Raw genomic sequence first — 12,603 nt, forward strand, 5'->3', positions numbered from 1 at the left:
TATTCTTCACCTCAAACAGCGAGTAAAGGTGTTTTTTATTGATAATGACAACAGTTCCTCAACATATTTGAAAAATATTTCCAGCTCTCTCCCTTTCGATCGAACCACTCAGCATGAAAGGGAAAAGTGTAATGCTCTGATCCAGTGCAAACATCATAAAATCTGGATCCAATGCCGTCGTGGGTACGCCAAATAAAAATGTGATTAACATTTTTTACATTTTTTAAATAAAAATAAATATATTTCTTTCACATTTTCAAACATTCCATTTATATTTTCCAACGGGGCTATACATTTGAGTGAGGTTTTTCTCTCGCCAGTCCACTTACCGATATCTGAACAAGAGAGCCTCATCAAAATTGCAACAAGCGGTTCTGTGACAATTTTATTTAAAATCAGAAGCCACTGCCAGATTTCTGGATTGGGCTGCGCTCAGAGTATCCTGCCTTGGCAAATCGCGCTGTTAAGACACTGACGCCCTTTGCAACCACGTACCTATGTGAGAGTGGATTCTCGGCCCTCACTAGCATGCAATCTAAATACAGGCACAGACTGTGTTTGGAAAATGATTTAAGACAGACTCTCCAATACAACCCAACATTGCAGAGTTATGTGCATCCTTTCAAGCACACCCGACTCATTAACCTGTGGTGAGTTATTCACAATTTTCGATGAACAAATATGGTTTCATATGTAAGATGATTAAATAAAGAGCAGAATTATTGATTATTATTATTATTATATTATTATTTGTGCCCTGGACCTATAAAAGCTCTTTGTCACTTCCCACAAGCCGGGTTGTGACAAAATGTCACACTCATTCTTATGTTTAATACATTGATTGTATAGTGTGTGTGTGTGGCAGGCTTACAATGATGGCAAAAAACAACCTTTGAGAGTGTGCTGACCCTGGTGCTGGAGGGGGTAGGCAGCTGCAGGTTGAATGTTTGAAGGGGTACAGGACTATAACAATTTTGGAAACCACTGGCATAGTTGACACAATGTTTCAAGTTTGATGCAGACAGGCCATTATAGAATATACATATATTTAAAAAAATATATACAGTGGGGAGAACAAGTATTTGATACACTGCCGATTTTGCAGGTTTTCCTACTTACAAAGCATGTAGAGGTCTGTCATTTTTATCATAGGTACACTTCAACTGTGAGAGACGGAATCTAAAACAAAAATCCAGAAAATCACATTGTATGATTTTTAAGTAATTAATTTGCATTTTATTGCATGACATAAGTATTTGATCACCTACCAACCAGTAAGAATTCCGGCTCTCACAGACCTGTTAGTTTTTCTTTAAGAAGCCCTCCTGTTCTCCACTCATTACCTGTATTAACTGCACCTGTTTGAACTCGTTACCTGTATAAAAGACACCTGTCCACACACTCAATCAAACAGACTCCAACCTCTCCACAATGGCCAAGACCAGAGAGCTGTGTAAGGACATCAGGGATAAATTGTAGACCTGTACAAGGCTGGGATGGGCTACAGGACAATAGCCAAGCAGCTTGGTGAGAAGGCAACAACTGTTGGCACAATTATTAGAAAATGGAAGAAGTTCAAGATGACGGTCAATCACCCTCGGTCTGGGGCTCCATGCAAGATCTCACCTCGTGGGGCATCAATGATCATGAGGAATGTGAGGGATCAGCCCAGAACTACACGGCAGGACCTGGTCAATGACCTGAAGAGAGCTGGGACCACAGTCTCAAAGAAAACCATTAGTAACACACTACGCCGTCATGGATTAAAATCCTGCAGCGCACGCAAGGTCCCCCTGCTCAAGCCAGCGCATGTCCAGGCCCGTCTGAAGTTTGCCAATGACCATCTGGATGATCCAGAGGAGGAATGGGAGAAGGTCATGTGGTCTGATGAGACAAAAATAGAGCTTTTTGCTCTAAACTCCACTCGCCGTGTTTGGAGGAATAGAAGGATGAGTACAACCCCAAGAACACCATCCCAACCGTGAAGCATGGAGGTGGAAACATCATTCTTTGGGGATGCTTTTCTGCAAAGGGGACAGGACGACTGCACCGTATTGAAGGGAGGATGGATGGGGCCATGTATCGCGAGATCTTGACCAACAACCTCCTTCCCTCAGTAAGAGCATTGAAGATGGGTCGTGGCTGGGTCTTCCAGCATGACAACGACCCGAAACACACAGCCAGGGCAACTAAGGAGTGGCTCCGTAAGAAGCATCTCAAGGTCCTGGAGTGGCCTAGCCAGTCTCCAGACCTGAACCCAATAGAAAATCTTTGGAGGGAGCCGAAAGTCCGTATTGCCCAGCGACAGCCCCGAAACCTGAAGGATCTGGAGAAGGTCTGTATGGAGGAGTGGGCCAAAATCCCTGCTGCAGTGTGTGCAAACCTGGTCAAGAACTACAGGAAACGTATGATCTCTGTAATTGCAAACTAAGGTTTCTGTACCAAATATTCAGTTCTGCTTTTCTGATGTATCAAATACTTATGTCATGCAATAAAATGCAAATGAATTAATTAAAAATCATACAATGTGATTTTCTGGATTTTTGTTTTAGATTCCTTCTCTCACAGTTGAAGTGTACCTATGATACAAATTACAGACCTCTACATGCTTTGTAAGTAGGAAAACCTGCAAAATTGTCAGTGTATCAAATACTTGTTCTCCCCACTGTATATATATATATATTTTTTTAAAATCAGGATATTTTCTACCTGCAGGCTGCAATGTTAATATTTGTTGGCTTTATGTAGGCTATTTTTTACAGAGTTGGCAATGGCAATAGAAGTTACTTTTAGATTTGTTTTATATTCATTTAGATAGAACTTAGATGAACCACATGGCAAAGATTTTGAGATACGAAGACTATTATAAATTAAATGAAACTGTTAATTGATAATCCTAACTGGCACGCAGAACGGTAGAAATGGTAACATAAATTGGCACTCCAAATGGAAAAGGTTGCCCACCCCTACTGTAGCCTATTATCTGTGAAGGCTAGCAGCAGAGGGAGGAGGGCGGCACATGTTTTTGCCCCTTCCGTCTAGGCCATCTTGATCTCTGGCTCTCTCGAGTGATTTGTGTGTCTCAATTATTTAATCAAACAGTGTACTTAAAGCATCAGACAAGCTACATATAGTTGATTTTATAAAAAATTTAAAAATACAAGTTTAAAAATGTCGACCAATCGATTGGTTGAAAGAACAGACGACTCTCGGTTGACCAAGATTTATTTTAGTCAGGGACAGCCCTAGTTTCTATAAATGTATATAGGAATATCTTGTCCGTGATAAATACATCCCTGTCTTTGTTCTGACAAAGGTCAGAGTCAACGAGCACGGACAAATATCTTGTTGACTGAAAACATTGTCCGAAGTGAAAGGCAATGTATCTGATGTTGAAAAATATGATACAATATTAGACAAAGGCGGTTCTTCAGGGAATAATAACAGTGGAGCCCAAATCGTAGAATCCACATAAATCGTAGAATGGCATCAACATTCTCACCTCTCCATAAGAAGACCCAGCAGCTCCTGAGGTTTGCAGAAGGACCTGTAGGTTGTTAGAAATGTTCGGACAAAATTTGGATCTGCAAGAAGGAAAAACAATGGGATTGTCAGCCATTTTGTTAATCATTCCCAGCATTGTGCAAGTATCTATTTTTCTTTCATGACTTTCAGTATGAAATTTGCTACTGGTTGCCAGCTAGATATCTTATAACTATTAAGTTAACAGTCTAAGATATGCTAACCAATGTCATGTGTATTATTAGGCAACAAACAGAAAAAAGACTGAAACATGGGGGACAACTCGACTTGTCCAATAAGAAAAATGTCAAACATTCCCTAGTGAACATGACCCAGGTCTGTGTGTATATTAGGAGTGCGGATGCTGTGGTTATGCGGGTCTTGGAGTGGGAGCTACAGGGCACCTAGCAAGGGCTAGATCTTCTGCAGTCCGAACAGGATCGTCAGCTAGTGGTTCACATGATGGATCTGTCCAAGCCCTTTCGCCGGGTCTGGCTGGGGTTGGAGGGCAGTGGGTGGGGGGGGGAACAATAGCTGCCTCAGTGTGGATTTACAAACAATCGGCCTGGAACCATTTCAGCCAGGAAACAGACGCTGCTCTGACGCACGCAACTGCCACTCCACCACACACACGCTTAAAAATAGATTACCCGCCTGTCCTTCCCACCACCGACATACACACTGCAGTGTTTCTCCTAGGCTTTGGCCACAAATACAAGTATACTGTGGGACAAGTCAACAACATTACTTGGGGACTCAACAGAATATGAACTTATAAAAAGTTAGATTTTCACTGGGCAGTTACTTTAAAGTTAACTGCCTGCAATTTTACAATTTTTTTGCCTTGGCTTATGTTGTGTTCTTATGCTATCTGAGTGACTCAAACTTTAAAACAAAATTACATTTTAGATTGTCACTGACAGTTTAGTTTTTATTCTGGTGGTTGTTAGTTCTCAAAGATGATCTTATTCAAAACAGCTTTTACCATCCCAAACCTTATTTTGTAACTTATTTAAGTCAAAAGTGTGGACACCTACTCATTCAAGGGTTTCTCTTTATTTTTACTATTTTCTTAATTGTAGAACAATAGTGAAGACATCAAAACTATGAAATAACACACATGGAATCATGTTGTAACCACACAAAAAAAGTTAAACAAATCATTATATATTTTTTTAAATATATGAGATTCTTCAAAGTAGCCACCCTTTGCCTTGACGACAGCTTTGCACACTCTTGGCATTCTCTCAACCAGCTTCATAAGGTAGTCACCTGGAATGCTTTTCAACTAACAGGTGTTCCTTGTTAAAAGTTTACTTGTGGAATTGCTTTCCTTCTTAATGCATTTGAGCCAATCAGTTGTGTTGTGACAAAGTAGGGGTGGTATACAGAAGATAGCCCTATTTGGCAAAATGCAGAATCAAATCAAACTTTATTTGTCACATGCGCCGAATACAACAAGTGTAGACTTTATCGCAAAATGTGAAAAGTACCAACCCTTAACCAACAGTGCAGTTCAAGAAGAGTTCAGTTGATTTGGTAAATATTTTCTTAAGTAAAAAATAAATAAAACACAATAACCAGAATATATATACAGGGGGTACCGGTACCGAGTCAGTGTGCGGGGGTACAAGTTAGTTGAGGTAATTTGTACATGTACAGTTGAAGTCGGAAGTTTACATACACCTTAATCAAATACATTTAAACTCAGTTTCACAATTCCTGACATTTCATCCTAGTAAAAATTCCCTGTCTTAGGTCAAGTTAGGATCACCACTTTATTTTAAGAATGTGAAATGTCAGAATAATAGAGAGAATAATTTTTCAGTTTGTATTTCTTTCATCACATTCCCAGTGGGTCAGAAGTTTACATTACACTCAATTAGTATTTGGTAGCATTGCCATTCAATTGTTTAACTTGGGTCAAACGTGTTGGATAGCCTTCCACAAGCTTCTCACAATAAGTTGGGTGAATTTTGGCCCATTCCTCCTGACAGAGCTGGTGTAACTGAGTCAGGTTTGTAGGCCTCCTTGCTCGCACACACTTTTTCAGTTCTGCCCACAAATGTTCTATAGGATTGAGCTCAGGGCTTTGTGAAGGTCACTCCAATACTTGGACTTTGTTGTCCTTAAGCCATTTTGCCACAACTTTGGAAGTATGCTTAGGGTCATTGTCCATTTGGAAGACCGATTTGCGACCAAGCTTTAACTTCCTGACTGATGTCTTGAGATGTTGCTTCAATATATCCACATACATTTCCTCCCTCATGATGCCATCTATTTTTTGAAGTGCACCAGTCCCTCCTGCAGCAAAGCACCCCCACAACATGATGCTTCCACCCCCGTGCTTCACGGTTGGGATTGTGTTCTTCGGCTTGCAAGCCTCCCCCCTTTTCCTCCAAACATAACGATGGACATTATGGTCAAACAGTTCTATTTTTGTTTCATCAGACCAGAGGACATTTCTCAAAAAAGTACGATCTTTGTCCCCATGTGCAGTTGCAAACCGTAGTCTGGCTTTTTTATGGCGGTTTTGGAGCAGTGGCTTCTTCCTTGCCGAGCGACCTTTCAGGTTATGTCGATATAGGTCTCGTTTTACTGTGGATATAGATACTTTTGTACCCGTTTTCTCCAGCATCTTCACAAGCTCCTTTGCTGTTGTTCTGGGATTCATTTGCACTTTTTGCACAAAAGTACGTTCATCTCTAGGAGACTGAGCGGTACGACGGCTGTGTGGTTCCATGGTGTTTACTATTGTTTGTACAAATGAACGTGGTACCTTCAGGTGTTTGGAAATTGCTCCCAAGAATGAACCAGATTTGTGGAGGTCTACACAAGACTTGTGGGGCTGTAGAGGACCCACGCTCCACTACAGCCCTGTTGATGTTAAATGGGGGCCTGTTCAGCCCGCCTTTTCCTGTAGTCCACGATCAGCTCCATTGTCTTGCTCACATTGAGGGAGCGGTTGTTGTCCTGGTACCTCACTGCCAGGTCTCTGACCTCCTAAACCTCCCTATAGGCTGTGTCATCGTTGTCGGTGATCAGGCCTACCACTGTTGTGTCGTTAGCAAACTTGATGGTTTTGGAGTTGTGTTTGGCCACACAGTCGTGGGTGAACAGGGAGTGCAGGAGGGGACTAAGTACACACCCCTGAGGGGCCCCAGTGTTGAGGATCAGCGTGGCAGATGTATTGTTGACACCCTTACCACCTGAGGGCGGCCCGTCAGAAAGTCCAGGATCCAGTTGTAGAGGGAGGTGTTTAGTCCCAGAGTCCTTAGCTTAGTGATGAGCTTCGTGGGCATTATGGTGTTGAATGCTGAGGTGTAGACAACGAACAGCATTCTGACATAGGCGTTCCTTATGTCCAGGTGGGAAAGGGCAGTGTGGAGTGCGATTGAGATTGCGTCATCTGTGGATCTGTCGGCTGCCGAGAGCATTATCTTATCACACAGATACAGAACAGCTGATGCTCTCGTGCATGCTTCAGTGTTGCTTGCCTCGAAGCAAGCATAAAAAGGTATTTAGCTCGTCTGGTAGGCTCACGTCACTGGGCAGCTTGTGTCTGGGTTTCCCTTTGTTGGCCGAAATAGTTTTCAAGCCCTGCCACATCTGACGAGCGTCAGAGCCCGTGTAGTAGGATTCAATGGTAATCCTGTATTGACGCTTTGCCTGTTTGATGGGTTGTCTGAGGGCATAGCGGGATTTCTTGTAAGTGTCCGGATTAGCATCCCGCTCCTTGAAAGTGGCAGCTCTAGCCTTTAGCTCGATGCTTCTGGTTGGTATATGTACGTACGGTCACTGGGGGGGGGACGTCGTCGATGCACTTATTGATGAAGCCGATGACTGAGGTGGTATATACTCCTCAATGCCATTGGATGAATCCCGAAACATATTCCAGTCTGTGCTAGCAAAACAACCCTGTAGCGTAGCATCCGCGTCATCTGACCACTTCCGTATTGAGCGAGTCACTGGTACTCCTGGTACTACTTACTTGCTTGTAAGCAGGAATCAGGAGGATAGAATTATGGTCAGATTTGCCAAATGGAGGGCGGTGGAGAGCTTTGTTTGCATCTCTGTGTATGGCGTAAAGGTGGTCCAGAGTTTTTTTCCCTCTGGTATCACGTGACATGCTGGTGAAAATCTGGTGAAACTGATTTACGTTTGCCTGCATTAAAGTTCCTGGCTACTAGGAGCGCCGCTTCTGGATGAGCATTTTCTTGTTTGCTTATGGCCTTATAGAGTTGGATGAGTGCGGTCTTAGTGCCAGCATCGGTCTGTGGTGGTAAATAGACGGCTACAAATAATATAGATGAGAACTCTCTTGGTAGATAGTGTGGTCTATAGCTTATAAGGTACTCTACCTCAGGCGAGCAATACGTTGAGACTTCTTTAATATTAGACATAGCGCACCAAGTCCATACTATGGCAAGAACAGCTCAAATAAGCAAAGAGAAACAACAGTCCATCATTACTTTAAGACATGAAGGTCAGTCAATACGGAATATTTCAAGAACTTTGGAAGTTTCTTCAAGTGCAGTCGCAAAAACCAAGTGCTATGATGAAACCGGCTCTCATGAGGACCGCCACAGGAAAGGAAGACCAAGAGTTACCTCTACTGCAGAGGATAAGTTCATTGAAGTTAACTGCACCTCAGATTGCAGCACAAATAAATGCTTCAGAGTTTAAGTAACAGACTGAACAATTAATGTTTGAGGAGACTACGTGAAATTAGGCATTCATGGTCAAATTGCTGCAAAGAAACCACTACTAAAAGGACAAATAATAAGAAGAGACTTGCTTAGGCCAAGAAACATGAGCAATGGACATTAGACTGGTGGAAATTTGTCCTTTGGTCTGGTGAGTCCAAATTTTATATTTTTGGTTCCAACTGCCGTGTCTTTGTGGAACGCAGAGTAGGTGAACGGATGATCTCCGCATGTGTGGTTCCCACCGTGAAGCATGGAGGTGATGATGCTTTGCTGGTGACATGGTCTGTGATTTATTTAGAGGCACACTTAACCAGCATGGCTACCACAGCATTCTGCAGCATTACGCCATCCCATCTGGTTTTGCGCTTAGTGGGACTATCATTTGTTTTTCAACAGGACAATGACCCAAAACACCTCCAGGTTGTGTAAGGGATATTTGACCAAGGAGTGATGGAGTGCTGCATCAGATGACCTGGCCTCCACAATCCCCCAACCTCAACCCAATTGAGATGGTTTGGGATGAGTTGGACCGCAGAGTGAAGGAAACGCAGCCAACAAGTGCTCAGCATATGTGGGAGCTCCTTCAAGACTGTTGGAAAAGCATTCCAGGTGAAGCTCGTTGAGAGAAAGCCAAGTGGGGGCGCAAAACTATCATAAATGCAAAGGGTGGCTACTTTGAAGAATCTCAAATATATTTTGTTTAAGCCTTTCTTGTTTAAGCCTTTTTTGGTTACTAAATGATTCCATATATGTTATTTCATAGTTGATGTTTTCACTATTCAATGTAGAAAATATAAAAAATAAAGAAAAACCCTTGAATGAGTAGGTGTGTCCAAACTTTTGACTCATACTGTAAATATGTATAGGGGTAAGGTGACGAGGCATCAGGATATAATAAACAGAGTAGCAGCCTACATGATGATTGTATGTGTGTGTGTGTGTGTGTGTGTGTGTGTGTGTGTGTGTGTGTGTAGAGTCAGTATAAATGTGTGCATGTGTGTGTGAGCAAATGGTCCCTCTCACACTCACAAAAAAGTATTCAGACCCCTTGACTTTTCCACATTTTGTTACATTACACGCTTATTCTAAAATTGATTAAATAAAAATTGCTGATCAATCTACACACAATAACCTATAATGACAAAACGAAAACAGGTTTTTAGAAATGTTAGCAAATGTATGACAAACAAATACCTTATTTACATAAGTATTCAGACCCTTTGCAATGAGACTCGAATTGGGCTCAGGTGCATCCTGTTTCCATTGATCATCCTTGAGATGTTTCTACAACTTGATTGGAGTCAACCTGTGGTAAATTCAATTGATTGGACATGATTTGGAAAGGCACACAACTGTCTATACAAGGTCTCACAGTTGACTATGCATGTCAGAGCAAAACCAAGCCATGAGGTCAAAGGAATTGTTTGTAGAGCTCAGAGACAGGATGGTGTCAAGGCACAGATCTGGGGAAGGGTACCAAAACCCTTCTGCAGCATTGAAGGTCCACAAGAACACACTGCCCGCAATCATTCTTAAATGGAAGAGTTGGCTGCACGGCCAAACTGAGCAATCGGGGAAGAAGGGCCGTGGTCAGGGAGGTGATCAAGAACCCGATGGTCACTCTGACAGCTCTCCAGAGTTCCTCTGTGAAGATGGGAGAACCTTCCAGAAGGACAACCATATCTGCAGCACTCCACCAACCAGGCCTTTATGGTAGAGTGGCCAGGCGAAAGCCACTCATCAGTAAAAAGGCACATGACAGCCCGCTTGGAGTTTGACAAAAGGCACCTAAAGGACTCTCAGACCATGAAGGACTCAGACCATCCTTGATGAAAACCTGCTCCAGAGTGCTCAGGACCTCAGACTAGGGTGAAGGTTCACCTTCCAACAGGACAACGACCCAAAGCACACAGCCTAGACAACACAGGAGTGGCTTTGGGACAAGTCTCCGAATGTGCTTGAGTGGCCCAGACAGAGCCCTGACTTGAACCCGATCGAACATCTCTGGAGAGACCTGAAAATAGCTGTGCAGCGACACTCCCCATCCAACCTGACAGAGCTTGAGAGGATCTGCAGAGAAGTATGGGAGAAACTCCCCAAATACAGGTGTGCCAAGCTTTTAGCGTCCTACCCAAGAGGACTCGAGGCTGTAATCGCTGCCAAAAGTGATTCAACAAAGTACTGAGTAAAGGGTCTGAATACTTACGTAAATGTAATATTTTTAAATGTATTTTTATATATATTTGCAAACACTTCTAAAAAACTTTTTTTTGCTTTGTCATTATGGGGTATTGTGTGTAGATTGATGAGGCGAAAAAAACGATTTAATCAATTTTAGAATAAGGCTGTAACGTAACAAAATGTGGAAAAAGTCAAGCGGTCTGAATACTTTTCAAATGCACTGTATTATAGATCATTTGAAAGGTCATGAAAGAACCACTTGTCAAACAAAGTTTAAAATGTATCAGGATTTCCTTTTTAATGCTTACAGGTCATTTGGATATGCAGTGGTGTAAAGTACTGAAGTAATTTTTTAAAGTATTTATACTTAAGTAGTACTTTAGTGCATCTGTACTTTACTATTTACTCCATACATTTTCCCTGACACCCATAAGTACTCGTTACATTTTGACAGGAAAATGGTCCAACTCACACACATCAAAAGAACATCCCTGGTCATCCCTACTGGCGCTGATCTGGCGGACTCACTAAACACAAATGCGTAATTTGTAAATTATGTCTGAGTGTTGGAGTGTGCCCCTGGCTATCCGTCAATAAAAAAATATTTTTTTTTTAATTGTGCCGTCTGGTTTGCTTAATAAAATGATTTTTTTATGGTTGGTTTATACTTCTCCTTTTGATACTTAAATACATTTTAGCAGTTCCGTTTACTTTTGATACTTAAGTACATTTAAAACCAAATACTTTTACTCAAGTAGTATTTCACTGGGTGACTTTCACTTACTTGAGTCATTTTCTATTAAGGTATCTTTACTTTTACTCAAGACAATTGAGTACTTTTTCCACCACTGCTGTTGTGTACCAGAGGGGTCAATGGTCAACGTTCTGTTGACCTGAACATTCCGAAAATGTGTCTGAATCTCTAAGCTTTCCAATCATATAAGATTAAAGGGTACAAGTGAGCAATAACTTGTTGTATAGTGATATTGTTTGTCATAGGGCAAAATCCCTATGGGAAAAATAGATGGGACGGAGGGATGAAAGACAACACGCAGAAAGCTATCATTGCTGCACTGATATCACACATTTTCCAACTCTAGGGACATTGACCTTCAAAAAAATCACTTAGAGACATCATTGTCCCAAGTCAGCCCGACCGACCCTCCTGGCTCATGGACTATATTGATTCTTGACTACAATTTATGGCAAAAGAGAAGCATAGTTCCATGCAAATTGTAATGCAGATAGTCAGGACAGAGAGATAAGAGAGAAAGCGTGTGTTGTCCCTGCCCTGCTGTCTCCTGGGTGGGAGTAGGGTGTGTGTCCAGGCATGAGGTGCATCGCACAGGAAGCACCTTTTTCCCCTTTTCAAATTACCCTGGCCGCACAGACACACTTTTCCTCAAAAGGCTTGTTTCCCTTGGCTTATTTGAAATCAGTGGCACACAGACTGTTGGAAACTAAAAAGGAAAATAGTGGCCTATATTTACACCCTACTTTTTATTCGTGGGAGGAAGTTTACACAGGGGTGTGAGCTGGACAGTCCACCCATAAGAGGAATGTTCTCTCCTGGCTTTGTATTGTGCTGGAATAACCTTGGGCCAGTGTTTTTTAACTCCAGTCCTTCAATACTCCCCACAGCACACAGGTTTGGTGTAGCCCAGAACAAGCACACCTTAATCAACTAGTCAACTAATCATCAAGCACTTGGGTGAGTTGAATCAGGTGTGCTTCAACAAAAGTGTACAGTTTGGGGGGTACTCATGGACCACAGTTGAGAAACACTGCTCTAGACTTGCAGAGACAAAACCCAAACGTATGTGTAAGAGTTCAGAAAGGATTCCGTGCTATAAACAAAGGAAAACGTGTGTCTTTAAGAAGATTTTATACAACACCTGTATGGTTGCATGACATTGAATAACACATAGAAACAGACCAAATTCAGAAGCGCTTGGCCTAAATGTTTTGCTCCCCGGATTACCAGAGCACACATCCACTTGGACTTTGAGCGATTGAATTTGGCGATTTATTTCCCCAAAACGACGTCATTACTTTTAATTAATGAAGAGCTTATTGGTCCAATCGCAGCCTTGTATCTGGTTAGGTACAATGGCACCCGTCAGTAGAGAAGAATACAGACCCCATGGTCTAACTACTACTATGCATGATGGGTCATTCAGCATTTCTAAAG

The 12,603-nt window shown here is 42.1% G+C and overlaps 1 protein-coding gene across 4 annotated transcripts in view; it reads right to left on the reverse strand.

The window, feature by feature from the left end:
* LOC139543864 (son of sevenless homolog 1-like) overlaps positions 1-12,603 on the reverse strand; it is a 71,639-nt gene that overhangs the window by 16,407 nt on the left and 42,629 nt on the right. For all 4 annotated transcript variants that reach the window (XM_071350387.1, XM_071350379.1, XM_071350369.1 and 1 more), the window contains exon 11: positions 3,503-3,584. In XM_071350387.1, the coding sequence (XP_071206488.1) occupies positions 3,503-3,584 (82 nt within the window). The remainder of the gene's footprint in view (positions 1-3,502; positions 3,585-12,603) is intronic.

This window comes from Salvelinus alpinus, chromosome 2 (assembly GCF_045679555.1).
Source record: "Salvelinus alpinus chromosome 2, SLU_Salpinus.1, whole genome shotgun sequence".
Lineage (NCBI taxonomy): Eukaryota > Metazoa > Chordata > Actinopteri > Salmoniformes > Salmonidae > Salvelinus > Salvelinus alpinus.